The sequence below is a fragment of the Mandrillus leucophaeus genome, unplaced genomic scaffold (assembly GCF_000951045.1).
Source record: "Mandrillus leucophaeus isolate KB7577 unplaced genomic scaffold, Mleu.le_1.0 Scaffold290, whole genome shotgun sequence".
In the NCBI taxonomy this organism is placed as follows: domain Eukaryota; kingdom Metazoa; phylum Chordata; class Mammalia; order Primates; family Cercopithecidae; genus Mandrillus; species Mandrillus leucophaeus.
Genome location: NW_012103032.1, coordinates 1,698,908 through 1,716,265, shown reverse-complemented (window position 1 = coordinate 1,716,265; position 17,358 = coordinate 1,698,908). Strand labels below are relative to the sequence as shown.

Sequence of the window (17,358 nt, the reverse complement as noted above, 5' to 3'; positions counted from 1 at the left end):
ATTTGGTATTAAAGAAGTGGAGGAAGGGGACCTCCTCTTTTGGCTTTGGAGCACCCCGCCCCATCTCTGTAGTGGGGAACTTCTTCCTTCTGTCTTCTTTCCTTCTTGCCTATTAAACTCTGCTTGAAACCAAAAAAAAAAAAAAAAAAAAATGTGGAGGGAAGACTACATAAATAGAGACAAGTAGGGCAGAGACTTGGGTAAAGTACTGGTCTTTGGGAGGAGCCTTCAGTAGATTGATGTCACTGGGAGGAGGCATGTTCTGAAAGGGGTATGGCCAACCATAAGACTAGGTAGGTGGGGCCACCACATGGAGGCCGTGATTACTTTGCCAGAATCTAACTCCTTTCCTTGAATTTTAGCATCATGGACACCGACTTATATGATGAGTTTGGGAATTATATTGGACCAGAGCTTGATTCTGATGAAGATGACGATGAATTGGGTAGAGAGACCAAAGATCTTGATGAGGTAAAGCAAATATATTGCTCTTTTCATCTCGCTCTTACTTATTTTTATTTAAGACAAGATCTCACTCTGTTGCCCCGCTTGAGTGCAGTGGCGCAATCTCAGCTCACTGCAACCTCCACCTCCTGGGCTTAAGTGATTCTCCCATCTTGGCCTCCCAAATAACTGGGACTACAGGCATGCATCACCATGCCCAGCTAATTTTTTTTATTTTTCATAGAGACAAAATGTTGCCCAGGCTGGTCTCGAACTCCTGAGCTCAAGAATCCACCCGCCTTGGCCTCCCAAAGTGCTGGGATTACAGGCATGAGCCACCATGCCCAGCCCCCTCTTTTCTTTTTTCTCTCTCTTTTTTTTTTTTTTTTTTTTTTTTGAGACAGCCTCACCCTGTTGCCCAGGCAGGAGCACAGTGGCACCATCTTGGCTCACTGCAGCCTCTGCCTCCCAGATCCAAGCGATTCTCATGCCTCCGCCTCCTAAGTAGCTGGGATTACAGGTGTGTGCCACCATGCCTGGCTAATGTTTTTTGTATTTTTAGTAGAGACAGGGTTTCACTATGTTGTCCAGGCTGGTCTTGAACTCCTGACTTCAAGCAATCCACATGCCTTGGCCTCCCAAAGTGTTGGGATTACAGGTGTGAGCCACCGCGCCTGGACAGATTTATTTTTTTTTAATTATATTGAGGTATATAACAGAGATGCATACATTTTGGTAATGGAGACAGGAAAGAAAGATGTCCATTCTAAGACTGGGCGCATTGGCTCATGTCTGTAATCCCAGCACTTTGGGAGGCTGAGGTGGGCAGATGACCTGAGGTCAAGAGTTTGAGACCAGTCTGGCCAACATGATGAAACCCCATCTCTATTAAAAATACAAAAATTGGCCGGGCGTGGTGGCTCAAGCCTGTAATCCCAGCACTTTGGGAGGCCAAGACGGGCGGATCATGAGGTCAAGAGATCGAGACCATCCTGGCTAACACGGTGAAACCCCGTCTCTACTAAAAAATACAAAAAACCAGCCGAGTGAGGTGGCGGGCGCCTGTAGTCCCAGCTACTCAGGAGGCTGAGGCAGGAGAATGGTGTGAACCCAGGAGGCGGAGCTTGCAGTGAGCTGAGATCTGGCCACTGCAGTCCAGCCTGGGAGACAGAGCGAGACTCCGTCTCAAAAAAAAAAAAAAAAAAACACAAAAATTAGCTGGGCATGGTGGCATGCACCTGTAGCCCCAGCTACTCCGGAGCCTAAGGCAGGAGAATCTCTTGAACCCAGGAGGTAGAGATTGCAGTGAAACTCCATCTCAAAAAAATTAAAAAAATTAAAAATTTAAAAAAACAATGATAAAAGAATATTGGTTTAGTTTTATTTTAGACTTGTTGAGCTACTGTAGACTCGGTAGAGGTAATTACAGGCAGTCAGAAATGATTATATAAAATCCTGCAGTTAGATTCATAATATATTCAGCAGTATGGGGCAGTAGAAAACTGGCTTGATAGCTATTTTGGAGCCACCACCAGTAAGATATATGTGGCTGCCAAAAGAGCTAATGTAATCTTAGGCCACTTTAGTAGAAGTAGAGTGTAAGATGGTAGGAGGTAGCCAGTCTTACCACTGGAGGGTTTTGTGTTCTTAAGGAAGAGGTTGGCATGCTGTAATTTGTGTGAAGGAAAACAAGCACCCAGCAGTCCCTCTACCCACCTGCCTACACCTGTACTCATATACGATGCCTTCCCTTCCATTCTTATGAATTATTTGTTCATGCTTCTGTCTACTAGAAACTAATCCCATCCCTTCTCACCTCTCAAGACCTTTGGCAGTTCTGCCCTCTCTCTCCTGTGCCATCGGTTTTCCCTGTCTACCAGTTCATCCCCATCAGCATACACAGAAAAAATGTCATTTCATCCTAAAACTCTCTCTTGACCCCATATTCCTCTTCATTTACCTCCAGATTTTCCCTGCTTTGCAGTGCAGCACATCTCAAATGAGTTGTTCATAGTTGCTGTCTCCAGATCCTCTCCTTCCATTTTCTTTCAAACCCACTTCCATCCTTTTGCCTCTCCCATTCCACAGACTGCTCTTGTCAAGGTCACTAGTGACCTCTGCCTTGCTAAATCCCAAGGTCAGTTCCCAGCCCTCATCCTACGTGACCTGCCTGCATCATCTGACCCAGCTGATCATTCCCTCTTTAAAATACTCTCTTCCTCTGGCTTTCAGAGAACTCCTGGTTTTCCTCCTCACTGACATCCCTTCTCAGCCTTTGCTGCTGCTTCCTCATCATCTCCCTGACCTCCAAATGTCAGCAGGCCCAGAGCTCCATTTCTCAGACCTCTTCTCTGTCTACACTCACTCCTCTGGGGATCTCATCCATTCTATCAAATAACTTGTATTCACGACGACTCAGATTTGTATCTCCAATCTGGACTTTCCTCTTGAATGTCACGTTTGTATGTCCACCTTCCTACATGGCGTCTCTACTTAATGTCTGACAGGGAATCTCAAACCTGGCGTTATCTCACACATTAAGTACTGAGCTTTCCCTGCCCTGCTCCCCTAACCTGCTCTTACAGTCTTTCTTCCTCATCTCAATAAAGGCAAGGCTGTTTTCCAGTGCTCAGATCAAAAACCTTGCTGCTTCTCTTTTTTCTCATACCTCCTTTCAGTTCAGTAGAGAACAGTTTTGACTCTACCTTTGTGATGTATCCAGAATTCAGCCTCTCCTCACCACCTTCCCAGTTCCTACTCTGTGTAGTCCAAGCCACCGTCACTGTTCTTTGTTTCCTGAATTACTGCAGTAGCTCCCTAACTAATCTCCTTGTTTCTGGTGTATTCTCAGCATAGGGGCTGGAGTGGTTCTTTTAAAACAGAAATCCGATCATATCACTTCTCTGCTCCAAACTCCTGGTGCAGAGTTTCTTCATCTCAGCACTGTTGACATTGGGGCCAGATACTTCTTTCTGTGAGGATTCTGTGTGTTGTAGAATGTTTAGCAGCATCCATGGCCTCTACCCACTGGATACTAATGGCACCTGCCCCGCTACTTTTGCTCTAGAGTAAAAGTAAAGTCCAATTTCTTAGAGTGGTCTCAAAGATCCTGTGTATTTGCCTCCCGTGCGATCACAGCTTCCTGTTCCCCAATCCTTCGCTCCGTTCTCGCCATATTGGCTTTCTTGCTAAACCTCAAAGTTGCCACATGCTCTTGGCTTTGGGCCTTTGCATTCTGTTTCATCAGCCGACTAGAATCCTCTTCCCCAGATACCTGTAGAAGTTATTCTCTCTCTGCAGATTTTTTGCTCCAGTAGTACCTCTTTTTCCTTCATTGCCTTAGTTCTAACACCTGGAACAGAGTTTAGCACATATTACATGCTCAGTAAGTGTTTTAGGACATAAAGGGTGATCTGGTAGCCACCTTAGATTATTTGGAAAACTTTTTAGCAGAAGCGAGAATGACTTCGTTAATGTTGCATATGACTATGGATTAATTGTAAGGAGGTAGAATTGAAGTTATTTAATTGTAAAGTGTACAATTTAATGGCTTTTAGGGTATTCATAGAGTCACGCAACTGTCATCACAATCAATTTTAGAACATTTTCATTATCTCAGAAAAAACTCTATACCCCTTAACCATTGCCCTCCCACCCACACCTACCCTGCCAGCCCTGGGCAATCTGCTTTCTGTCTGTATAGATTTGCTTATTCTGAATATTTTCATATAAATGGAATCATATAATATACAGGTTTTTCAGTCTGGCCTCTTTACTCACATCATGTTTTCAAGGCTCATCTGTGTTGCAGCATGTGTATACCTATAGCAAGTACAGGTATTTTGTTTGTTTTTGTTGCCAAATTTTTTGTATGGATGGACCACATTTCATTTATCCAGTCATCAGTTCATCGACATTTGGTTGTTCCCACTTTTTGGCTGTTATAAATAATGCCACTATGAACACTGATTTCTAAGTTTTTGTGTGGCCATAAGTTTTCATTTGTCGTGGGTATATACTTAGGAGTGGACTTGCTGGGTCATATGTAACTGTGTTGAACATTTTGAGGAACTGCCAAACTATTTTCCAAAGCAGCTGCACCTCTTTCCCATCAGCAGTGTGTGAGGTTTCAGTTTCTCCGCATCCTTGCCGGCTCCTGTTATTATCTATCACAAAGTTATTTTCCAAAAACAATTCTGTGGATACAAGTGAAAATGTTAAAGGTATGGGCTTATCCCCAGTTTTTACCTCTGTCTTCTGGTTTCTGCCCTTGGAGAAAGTTGCTTTTTTCCCCCTAAAGGGCGGTGCTGTGATTTGTTTTCTCCAGTCTTAACTCACTTGTGACCAAGGGCCCACATTCAGGAAGGGGCAAGTTTGAACCAGGAGCACTGTCCATGGCCTCGGCTTAGAGTCTTCTCTTTATGAACGGTCTCAAAGGAGTGGAACCTGCCCCGCTGGCATAGAACTCAGAATAAGAAGCTGGCCAGCATGTACAGTCAGTGCTGTCACTCATGGAGGTGGTCAGACATCAAACAGGAAAGGCGTGTGCCTCTTCGATTCTCCTTCTCCCTCTTGCTTTCAGATGGATGATGATGACGATGACGATGACATAGGAGATCATGACGATGACCACCCCGGGATGGAGGTGGTGCTGCATGAGGACAAGAAGTACTACCCGACAGCCGAGGAGGTGTACGGCCCTGAGGTGGAGACCATAGTTCAAGAGGAAGACACTCAGCCTCTCACAGGTACGTCAGGAGGGGCTGGGCTGTGAGGAGGTGAAATTGAAACCTGGAAACTTCATTTCATAGCTGTCAGCAAACCTTAAAAGTTCAGTAAATGAATTGATCAGTTTTTCTTTACTACCTTCAGGTACTGTTTCTGGTTTAAGATTCAGTTAATCCTTTTTTAATATTCAGTAAAGCTCTTAACTAGTTTCTAGGTAAATAAGAGTTATTTCTTATTTATATGCTATCAGTTTAGGTGCATGAAGACTCATTAAGTTTATTTACCCTGTGGCCTGATATGTTTTTCCATCCAAATAACTCCAGCCCTTTTAACCAGTTCTCATAATGTGCATTGTCCATTTATTTTCCTTTTTTTGAGACCAAGTCTTGCTCTGTCGCCCATGCTGGATTGCAGTGGCACAGTCTTGGCTCACTGCAACCTCCCCCTCCCTGGTTCAAGCAATTCTCCTGCCTCACCTTCCCTGGTAGCTGGGATTATAGGCGTCTGCCACCATGCCTGGCTAATTTTTGTTTTTTTTTGTTTGTTTGTTTGTTTTTGTTTTTTGAGACCGAGTCTCGCTCTGTCACCCAGGCTGGAGTGCAGTGGCTGGATCTCAGCTCGCTGCAAGCTCCGACTCCCGGGTTTACGCCATTCTCCTGCCTCAGCCTCCCGAGTAGCTGGGACTACAGGCGCCTGCCACCTCACCCGGCTAGTTTTTTGTATTTTTTAGTAGAGACGGGGTTTCACCGTATTAGCCAGGATGGTCTCGATCTCCTGACCTCGTGATCCACCCGTCTCGGCCTCCCAAAGTGCTGGGATTACAGGCTTGAGCCACCGCGCCCGGCCTAATTTTTGTATTTTTAGTAGAAACGGGGTACCACCATGTTGGTCAGGCTTGTCTTGAACTCCTGACCTCAAGTGATCCGCCTGCCCTGTCCTCCCAAAGAGCTGGGATTACAGGCGTGAGCCACTGCATCTTAATAGTTTTCATAGGCTGGAAGTGGTGGCTCATGCCTGTAATCCCAGCACTTTTGGAGGCCAGAGCGGGAGGATCGCTTGAGCCCAGCAGTTTGAGACCAACCTGGGCAACATGGTGAAATCCCATCTCTACAAAAAAGTACAGAAATTAGCTGAGCACAATGGTGGATGCCTCCCAGCATCTCGGGAGACTGAGGCAAGAGGATCACTTGATTGTGCCATGTGTACACTTCAGCCTGGGTAACAGGGTGAAACCCTGTCTCCCAAAAAAAAAGTTTTAATTGATCTTTTGGAAAGTAATTGCATCTTATAAATGCGAGGAAAGATCTTGAACTGACTTTGACCTCAACCTACATCCATTCCCTCTCCCTCCCTCCCACTCTTGCTCAAAATGATGCCCCGACTCCTCTTTCCACAATTCAGGGTCCTTCACTGTCTCTTGCCAAATAGCATTTCCAAAACTTTCTCAACATGAGTGAACCTTGAGAGTAAAATAAATTGATGTCGTACATCATACATTCCGAAAGGTCAGTCTAATGGAATAGTGCTCCGTATTTTTATATTTTATGCCCACCTACACATCACTACCTTTTTTTTTTCTTCTAGAACCCATTATTAAGCCAGTGAAAACCAAGAAATTCACTCTGATGGAGCAGACATTACCTGTTACAGTGTATGAGATGGAGTAAGTTACAAGGTTTCTCAGCTTCTCTGCAGGAATGCCCTGGGTTCATGTTTTTGTAGAGATAGGAGGTGGTTTGTGGCTGAAATAGCCAGTAAATTGTGGCCGTACATAGCTCTCAAATTCTCCTTCAGCTTGTGTGGCTGCTGGGATATTTGGGCTCAATCTTAACTTTTCTCTTGGTGTTCATCCAGATGTTAGCTGTTTCCTCTTCTTCCAGGTCTTTAGTTTGGTGTTGAAAGCCAGCCTTTAAGACAGATCTGGGTATTACAGTTATCACTGTTGGGTCCACCAGAGCCTGTCTGGACTTAGTAAGACTGCTGAGTATTTTAGGAACATATTAGCTCTTTATTTTGTTTTTGTTGCTGTTGTTTTGAGATAAGGTCTCGTTTTGTTGCTCAGGCTGGAGTGCAGTGGCACAATCACAGCTCATTGCAGCCTTGACCTCCCAGGCTCAATAGATGTGTCTGCCTCCGCCTCCTGAGTAGCTGGGACTACAGGAACACACCACCACGCCTGGCTAATTTTTGTACGGTTTCACTATGTTGCCCAAGTTGGTCTCAAACTCCTGGGCTCAAATTATTCTCCTGCCTTAGTTTCCCAAAGTGCTGAGATTACAGGCGTGAGCCACCATACCTGGCCCTCAACTCTTTATTTTGAAAAGGAGAGCAAAAGCAGGTAGATATATTTAGGTGCTCTCTCTCTCTCTTTTTTTTTTTTTTTTTTTTTTTATGCGGAGTCTCACTCTGTTGCCCAGGCCAGAGTGCAGTGGCATGGTCTCAGCTCTCTACAACTTCCACCTTCCAGGTTCAAGTGATTCTCCTGCCTCAGCCTCCTGAGTAGATGGGATTACAGGCACATGCCACCATGTTCAGCTGGTTTTTGTATTGTTAGTAGAGATGGGGTTTCACCATGTTGGAAGTCCTGGCTGAGTGCGGTGGCTCATGCTTGTAATCGCAGCACTTTGGGAGGTCGGGGCAGGTGGATCACCGGGGGTCAGGAGTTTGAGACCAGCCTGACCAACATGGTGAAACCCTGTCTCTGCTGAAAATGCAAAAATTAGCTGGTCGTGGTGGCCTCGGCCTCCCAAAGTGTTGGGATTACAGGCGTGAGCCACTGCTTCCGGCCTAAGTTTTTTGTATTTTTAGTGGAGACGGGGTTTCACCATGTTGGCCAGGCTGGTCTTGAACTCCTGACCTCAGGTGATCCACCCACAGCCTCCCAAAGTGCTGGGATCACAGGTGTGAGCCACCATGGCTAGCCTCTTCCTTTTTTAGTCTTGCTATTTTACTATTAAATCCCTGTGATAGGCCATTCACAGATGGTGTTACCTCTTGGATAAGTTTCTTGCTACGTAAGTATAGACATTCGCATCTGCCTGAGGGCTCTCCAATTGGTCTGAAAGTTGTTCCTGGCCAAAAATACCTGAACCTTAAACTCCACTCCTCATTTGGAAACTTTTCCCAATGTCTGTTTTCTCTTTTCCTTTGTTCTTTCAGTTTCTTGGCAGATCTGATGGATAACTCAGAGCTCATCAGAAATGTGACCCTTTGTGGACATCTCCACCATGGCAAGGTAAGAGAGAACTTTCAGCTACTTGGAACAGGATTTCTCTTTTGTGCCTGCTCATGTTTTAGCCCTTAGAGTCACAGCGGTTGAGGTTTGAGGTCACAAGGCTCAACCTACTGACTCGGGGTACTGCATGCCTGTTACGAAGCCATACTGTGAAATTCTGGCTTTTCCCAAGCAGCAGGTGGAGCCTGTTCCTGAGCCTTGTGTCTACATCTGGACAGAAGATGGGAAATTGAGCCTTACTCTGATTTTTATAAGTTTTCATTTCCTGAGGGATGCCTGTCTAAGAAAGATTTCATCTTTTATTTGAAAATAATCCTGTGGCTTTAGTGTTAATTCTTTGCTGTCCCATAACCCTCCTTGCTCTCCTTTTTCTCTCCTTATCCCTAAATTATGTGGTGTATTGGGAGCTGGGGGAAGGGCACAGTAAATTTTCCTCTGTGGTTGGCAGGTGTTAACTGTTTCTTCCCTTTTAGACATGTTTTGTAGATTGTTTAATTGAGCAGACTCACCCGGAAATCAGAAAGCGCTATGACCAAGATGTAAGTAGAACTACTGTTGAGGGTTTAGGATGAACCATTCAGAACAGATAGAGATGTCTCTCTCCGCCTTCCTTCACCCTTCCTGTTCTCTATAAATAATGACGCCTCCAAAGTGCAGCTTTGTAATTGTGATCTCTATTAATAGGCTGTAAGAAAATAATTTCAACTTTCTCAGGAGCATAGAGAATATTGAGCTGCAGTATTTTTGGATGATCCGTTTTGCACTTGGGATCCCTCCTCTGTTATGATATGTCCTGACTTTTATAGTCTCTTCTTTGCTGTCATAGTATTAATAGCCCGCTCTATAAATATGATACAATTGTACCTGGTTTTCATGGTAAATTTAAATGCCTGTGAATGAGGCCAACTGTGGCTGCAAGTCTCAGTGCAATAAATGTTCAATCCCTGCCAGATTGATTGTTTTAACACTCTAGCATGAAGGCTGACATGTGTCTCCCTTTTTACCATGCTAAGAATTCTGTGCATTTGATATAAATTAGCTCTCAGCTATACCTGGTCTTTAGTGACCTCCCCCAACTCAAAAAGAGCGGTGGCTCATGCCTGTAATCCCAGCACTTTGGGAGGCCAGGACAGGAGGATCACTTGAGGTCAGGAGTTTGAGACGAGCCTGGCCAACATGGCGAAACCCCATCTCTACTAAAAATGCAAAATGCAGCTGGGTGGGCACAGTGATGTGCACCTGTAGTCCCAGCTACTCGAGGGGCTGAGGCAGGAGAATCGCTTGAACCTGGGAGGCAGAGGTTGCAGTCACCCAAGATTACGCCACTACACTCTAGCCTGGGCGAGTGAGACTCTGTCTCAAAAAAAGACAAAACCACAACCAAAAAGAAAAACCCAGCTGGGCGTGGTGGCTCACACCTGTAATCCCAGCACTTTGGGTGGCCGAGCTGGGTGGATCACATGAGGTCAGGAGTTCAAGACCAGCCTGACCAACATGGTGAAACCCTGTGTCTACTGAAAATACAAATTTAGCTGGGCGTGGTGGCGCACGTCTGCAATCCCAGCTACTTGGGAGGCTGAGGCAGGAGAATCTCTTGAACCCGGGAGGCAAAGGAGGTTTCAGTGAGCCAAGATTGCGCCATTGTACTCCAGCCTGGGCAACAAGAGTGAAACTCTGTCTCCAAAAAAATAAAAATAAAAAAATCCCTCCACGCACCCAGGAGCATTTCCAGCTGGGAGGGCACTGGTCTCATTGTCTGGAATTGCTGTGAGGACACCCTGCTCTCTGTCTCTCTTTAATCTCAAAGAAACCCTTGAGCTGGGAGGTGGTGAGGGAAAGTGATTGATGGTTCGTTTGTGGGAGAGGAGTCTGAACTCAGGTGGTAACAACAGTTAATTTTTTTCAGCTGTGCTATACTGACATCCTCTTCACAGAGCAAGAGGTAAGCATGCCTTGTGGAATCCGATTGTTGCCTACACCAGACCCCCCAGTAATAGTTTTGTAGGGAATGTAGAGGAGCCTTTATGATAGCATTTTAGTTCGTACTCTACTCCTTTCTCCCCACTTCTCACATCCCATCTCCTTCCTCCAGTTACTCCAGGGTTATAACTTAAAAAAGAACTGGGTAGGCAAGCTGTAGGTTGGGAGGGGGACCCTCCTGTTCTTGACTAGATTAAATTTGGCCTGATACAGGGCAAATACTAAGAGGTGATGTCTGCATTTGTGCTTTAAGTTACGCAGAAGCTCAACGTGATTTTTTTTTAAATGACGTCATCCTTTAAAAATCCGCAGGATGACTCCATCCATATGATGACCTCTTTCTAGAAGTAGCTTCTCTTTGAAAATGGGTCCCTATATCTTTGTGTTCCTCTTTTTGTCTTTCCATCCGGATCTTTCTCTGTACTCTCTGACCCCTTCTCTTTCCCCCCTCTTATTTCTGTCCCTTTTTCCTAATGGAAGTTTTAAGTATAAATAAGTATGGTTAACTAAAGGCACTTGGAATTAGTAAAGATAGATAGGCAGTTAGTGTTAGCTGTTACTGTTTTATAATGCATTTATATATTTGTTTGACTGGAATTTTAAACAAATGTTTATTCGTGTCATAGCTTTTATATTTCTTTAAAAAAAAAAAAAACTAAAATACCCCAGATTGTTTCTTTTTACTTTCAAGGTGCTCAGCTATTTTTGTTTCTCATGTATAAAGAGGATGAGATTCTAGGACCCTGGATTCTCTGATAGGGCTTAATACTGTTTTGTTTGCAGTAATTCATTTTCATCTTTTCATACTTGAAACAAGCCCCCCAAAAATGCTATCTAACACCAAAATATTTTATTTTCAAGGTCATGCTGGCTAGAAGCCTAGATAAAAATCACCCACTATAAGGAGAGCCATCAGTGTAATTTACTAGCAATTGGGGAGCCCCAAAAGCAAAATGAACCCCTCTTGCATAGGAAGAGGTCTTGACCATTCTTTGTTTCTTTCAGAGAGGTGTAGGCATCAAAAGCACTCCTGTGACAGTGGTCTTGCCAGACACCAAAGGAAAATCTTATCTCTTCAATATCATGGACACTCCAGGTAGGACATCCTTTGGCTTTTGATTATTGGAACCTTGTCTTGGTTTTGCATGTGTCCTCTCACTTTCCAGAGCAGAACAGGGCAGTGCATCTTTGTTTTTACATTCCCTCACCTTCATTGACACCATTTTCAGTTTTAACTCTCTCCTTTGTTTCTGACTGTTAATTTAGCAAGCATCGTACTCCAGGCCTCCTATTCATGTCTTTACTCTTTTGAATATGTAAAAATGTTAGGGAATCGTATTCATTTATTCATTTCAGCCCGTCAGGCCCCATGCTATCTGCTGGGGAGCTAAAGGTGAGTCAGAGCCAGTTCCTGGCCTCGAGTACTCTCAAAGGAGACTGGTGAACATACAGATAACCTTGGGAACAGGACCCCTTGGCTGACTCTTCCTCCTATTGAAAGGACCAACTGGGGCAGAGTTTTTAAAAACTGAAAGGTTTTAGGTTTTGGCTGATTTGCCTTCTTGGCACCATCTGATGCCCAGCGTCCTGATACCTCTCAGCCCCTGCGCCTATAGCACCTCGGCAGGAACTGCCTTCCTCCAACAGCACACTGTGCTCCAGGCCCTCCTTTGCCTTTTCTCCTGCCTCCAGATTGTCTTGAGTCCCACAGAACTCTGCTCACTGCTGATTAGGCTAAGCTGGTGTGTGATGTGGACTCATGCTCTCCTGGGCACTTCCCTCTTTTTATGTAGGGAGCCTCCCATAGAAAAGCTTAATGCAAGGATATGATTCTAATGGGGGATATTTTTATCCTGCAGCGGGTTATGGCGAGGAGGGGAAGCGGGTATTTGGAGGTTCACAGGCTTTGAAGTGCCCCCTCAGTTCACTGTACCAGTTAATTGTGCTTTATCCTATACCAAGTGATGACTTACTTAGTATTTGCTTTTCAGGACATGTGAATTTCTCTGATGAGGTCACAGCTGGCTTGCGCATCTCAGATGGAGTGGTTCTTTTCATTGATGCTGCCGAGGGGGTGAGTCAGACTCAGCTCCCAGAATCTCATCGACCCTGTTATGTTTGCCCCCCGCAATACCCAGAGCACTAAGTGAGCTGGGAGCCAGAGAACCTTGAAACTCTCTGGGATTAAGGCTCAAATTTGCTCTAAAATTAAAGCAGCAAATGAAGTTCAAAATTAATTCTCACCGGGTGTGGTGGCTCGCACCTGTAATCCCAGCACTTTGGGAGGCTTAGGTGGGTGGATCACCTGAGGTCAGGAGTTCAGGACCAGCCTGGCCAACATGGCAAAATCCCGTCTCTACCAAAAAATACAAAAATTAGCCAGGTGTGGTGACCCTTGCCTGTTATCCCAGCTACTCATTAGGCTGAAGCAGGAGAATCATTTGAGCCTGGGAGTCGGAGGTTGCAGTGAGCCGAGATTGTGCCACTTCACTCCAGCCTGGGCAACAGAGTGAGACATTCTCTCAAAAAAAGAAGAAAAAAATAATGTGGGTGCCCTTGCTTCCTGCTCAGTGAAGCTCAAAATAAGACTCACTGCTATTCAGAAAACACAAAGATAAAATGACAAATGTAAATAAAAGGAAGGGAGGAGAGTATGTTCTTGTAAGTGGATTTTTAATATTAGTTACGTTTTTCCAAGAGATTGGAGTTAAAAGACCAGGGTGTCTTCTGTATTCCTGAATTTAGAGATGGAACACTCCGGCTCTCCTCATACATGTTGTCATTGGTGAGACAGCCAGCAGAGGGAGCCAGAATTGTCCTTTTTTTTTTTTTTTTTTTTTTTAACTGACTTTTCATTTTGGAATAACAGCAAACTGAAAAGCTGCAAGAATTATTCAAAGGACCCACCCTCATTTACTTTGTAATTCTCTACACGTTCAGACACACACAGAGAGACAGGTGTGTATGTTTTCCCCTTGAACCGTTTGAAAGTAAAATATTTCAGAATGTATTTTCTAAGAATAACGACATTCACCTACATAACCACAGTACAGTTGCCAAAATCAGAAAATTTAAAATTGATACAATCCTGTTGTACACATCTTTTCTGCAGACCTTATTCAGTTTTACTGATCATACCAACAATTTCCATTATAGAATATTTCCCCTAATCCATAGTGATGCGTAGCATTTAGTTTTCATGATTTTCAAGTCTCTGAATTGAAGCTGTTCTTTAGTCTCTCTTGGTCTTTTATGACATTGGCACTTTTGAAAAGTACAGAGCATTTATTTTGTAGAATGTCTTTCAATTTGGGTTTGTCTAATACTTCCTCATGATTAGGCTTGGTTATTAGAATCTGGTTATTCCGCTCCTTATCAGACTTTACTAGTTTTGTCATCCATTGATGATTCTTGGCTTATTCCTACAATAGTTGCAAATAGTGAGTCTTCTAACTCTTTTTCCTTCTGTTTTGTTTTGTTTTTGAGATGGAGTCTTGCTCTGTCGCCCAGGCTGGAGTGAAGTGGTGTGATCTCGGTTCACTGCAACCTCTGCCTTTTGGGTTCAAGCGATTCTCCTGTCTCAGCCTCCAAGTAGCTGGGATTACAGGTGCATGCCACCAAGCCCAGCTAATTATTGTATTTTTAGTACAGACAGGGTTTCACCACGTTGGCCAGACTGGTCTCGAACTCTTGACCTCAGGCGATCCGCCCACCTAGGCCTCCCAAAGTGTGGGGATTACAGGCGTGAGCCACTGCACCTGGCCATTGCTTTTGTTGTTGTTGTTGTTGTTGTTTTGTTTTTTTGAGATGGAGTCTCGCTCTTTCGCCCAGGCTGGAGTGCAGTGGCGCAATCTTGGCTCACTGCAACCTTTGCCTCCCAGGTTCAGGCGATTCCCCTGCCTCAGCCTCCTGGGCAACTGGGACTACAGGTGCCCGCCATCACACTCAGCTAATTTTTGTATTTTTGGTAGAAATGGAGTTTCACCATGTCAGTCAGGCTGGTCTTGAACTCCTGACCTCAAGCAGTCCACCTGCCTTGGCCTCCCAAAGTGCTGGGATTACAGGCGTGAGCGACTGCGCCTGGCCTATTGGTTGGAATTACGTTGTGAAGAAGTGCTTTTGCTTCTCCCCCGTTTGCTTATTATCACTATGGATGTTTGGGTTTGTATTTTATTCAGTGAATTATAATTATAATCTGTTACTGTCCTTATGCATTCCAGTGCTCTAGTGCTCTCATCCCAGATTTGGCTACTGAGAACTCCTTTAGGGTAATTCCATCATCCTTTTCACATTTCATTGTTTCTTGAGCACTTCCTTACCTTCAAGCACAAAAAGATGTTCTAGACGTATCTTTCCTTGTCACAATCCTGGACTCAGCCATTTCTTCAAGGAGCTCTGGCTTTTTTTTTCCTTCAAAGAGGTGGGATCTTGCTCTCTGGCCCAGACTGGAGTGCAATGGTACAATTATACCTCACAGCAGCCTCAGGCTCCTGGGCTCTAGTGATTCTCCCACTTCAGCCTCCCAAATAGCTGGGACTACAGGTATGTGCCACCATGCTCAGCTTATTTTTAAAGATTTTTTTAAGAGACGGGATCTTGCTCTGTTGCCTGGGATGGTCTCGAACTTCTGGCTTCAAGCAGTCCTCCTGCCTTGGCCTCCCAAAATGCTGGGATTACAGATGTGAGTGACTGCACCTAGCCTAGCAGCTCTGGCTTATAGTGGGGACTAGTTTTTGTTTGTTTGTTTTGTTTTGTTTTTTGTTTTTTTTTTTGAGACGGAGTCTCACTCTGTCGCCCAGGCTGGAGTGCAGTGGCGCCATCTCGGCTCACTGCAAGCTCTGCCTCATGGATGTACACCATTCTCCTGCCTCAGCCTCCAGAGTAGCCGAGACTGCAGGCACTTGCCACCATGCCCGGCTAATTTTTTTGTATTTTTAGTCGAGACAGGGTTTCACCATCTTAGCCAGGATGGTCTCGCTCTCCTGACCTCGTGATCTGCCCACCTTGGCCTCCCAAAGTGCAGGGATTACAGGCGTGAGCCACCATGCCTGGCCAGTGGGGACTAGTATTTAGAAACAAAGGTTTGGATGCTACTGGGGTACATTGCTTCTAGGCCCTCTCACTGAGCACAGCTGGGTTATATACACTCGTACATATCTATAACTATTTCTACACACTTATATTAAAAATCATGCATTAATCCTAGTATCCCCAGTTCCATTTCAGCACCACTGGCTCTTCTCAGCCTTCTTAGTTCCTTCTCTAGCACTGAGAAACCTGGCTCCAACATCATTGTTCGTGGGTTTATTCATTTCTCAATCCTGCAAGGTGCCCTCTTAAAGTTCCTGTGTCTATCTTCAGGCAGGATGCTCTCTGCTTCCACCCAGTAATATTTCCCCAGGTCTTTTTTTTCTCCCCAGGTTTCATGGCTTGAAATAGTGCCTTCTTGGGTTCTGCTTTGAACTTTCTGCCCTCCTTGTTCTTCTTATCACCTTCTGAGCCTTGTGTTTCTCAGGTGATGCTGAACACAGAGCGGCTGATCAAGCATGCGGTGCAGGAGAGGCTGGCGGTCACTGTGTGCATCAACAAGATTGACCGACTGATCCTGGAGCTGAAGCTGCCTCCAACTGATGCATATTACAAGCTGCGCCACATTGTGGATGAGGTCAATGGATTAATAAGGTAGAAGACCCCTGGGAGTGGATTTCCTGTCCTCAGAGACTCTGGGTTTTAACCCTGAATACCTCTGGGAACAACTCTGATTTATGTCTTGACATGTGTTGATGAGTTTGTTGGGCAAAACTAGAGGCACATTCTAGGACTCTGCAGGGGTCAACTCCATACTATTACCTCTGTGCCTTAACCACTTGTGATGCTTAACACATCTTCCATTTAGTATTATGATCATTACTTGGACTGTATTTAATGTCTTCTCTTTTTAGAGATAGGATCTCTGTTACCCAAGCTACAGTGCAGTGTCACAATCACAGCTCACTGCAGCCTCGAACTTCTGGGCTCAAGCAATCCTCCCACCTCAGTCTTCTGAGTAGCTGGGACCACAGGCGTGTGCCACCATACCTGGCTAATTTTTTTTATTTTTGTTTTTATTTTTATTTATTTATTTATTTTTTGTAGAGATGGAGTCTTGCTGTGTTGCCCAAGCTGGTCTTAAACTGACTTCAAGCAATTCTTCTACCTTGGCCTTCCAAAGTGCTAGCATTACAGATGTGAGCCACTACACCCAGTTGTTACTTGCCTGATAGCAATAATGGCAAATACTATTAGGCATGTATAGTATAAGTTAACGTAATAACTTACAAGGGATGTTATAAGAAATTAAATAGATATTTGATGGAACACACTTAGCACAGTGCTTGCCACATAGCAGCTGATGCGCTGAATAATGTTAGATGCTGTTGTAGTTAACACAGTCTAAATAAATTAAGAACTGTTTGCTATGTTTCTGTGGATATACCTGCTTCTCAACAAGATAGATTTAGGGCTTGCATTAATACATATGAGTGATGGTTATGATACTTTAGAATATAATATCAAAGAGCCTTTGAAAGAGAGGTTAAATATATCTTAAAGACAGTCTTACTACAGGCTGAAGGATGTGCTAGATGACTTCCTGCAGCCCCTTAAATGGGTCTGTGAGGAGGCCGTCCTACTTCAGAATGCCTTTCCATTTGAGGATTGGGGATGGTACCTGTGTGGCTAGAGACGGTTACCTTCAGGAGCCTTCCCAGTGTGTAGCACTACTTTTCAAAAGGAATATCTTCACCCCATCTCTGCAAGGACTGACAATGACTAGAGCCCAACATGACACCATGAGTCCAAAGGATGAAATGACAAATATCTTTTAATAAAAAGGCTGGGCCAGGCGCGGTGGCTCAAGCCTGTAATCCCAGCACTTTGGGAGGCCGAGACGGGCAGATCACGAGGTCAGGAGATCGAGACCATCCTGGCTA

At 44.6% G+C, this 17,358-nt stretch overlaps 1 protein-coding gene across 5 annotated transcripts in view; it reads left to right on the top strand.

Annotated features, from left to right (window-relative positions):
• Window positions 1–17,358, top strand: part of EFTUD2 (elongation factor Tu GTP binding domain containing 2) — a 43,347-nt gene that overhangs the window by 4,457 nt on the left and 21,532 nt on the right. For 3 of the 5 annotated variants that reach the window (XM_011985937.1, XM_011985938.1, XM_011985936.1), the window contains 9 exons: window positions 363–471; window positions 5,027–5,192; window positions 6,757–6,835; window positions 8,332–8,407; window positions 8,881–8,946; window positions 10,314–10,349; window positions 11,393–11,483; window positions 12,379–12,461; window positions 15,903–16,069. In XM_011985937.1, the coding sequence (XP_011841327.1) occupies window positions 367–471; window positions 5,027–5,192; window positions 6,757–6,835; window positions 8,332–8,407; window positions 8,881–8,946; window positions 10,314–10,349; window positions 11,393–11,483; window positions 12,379–12,461; window positions 15,903–16,069 (869 nt within the window). In that variant the 5' untranslated portion in view covers window positions 363–366. The remainder of the gene's footprint in view (window positions 1–362; window positions 472–5,026; window positions 5,193–6,756; window positions 6,836–8,331; window positions 8,408–8,880; window positions 8,947–10,313; window positions 10,350–11,392; window positions 11,484–12,378; window positions 12,462–15,902; window positions 16,070–17,358) is intronic. The other 2 variants (XM_011985939.1, XM_011985940.1) reach the window with 2 other exon arrangements.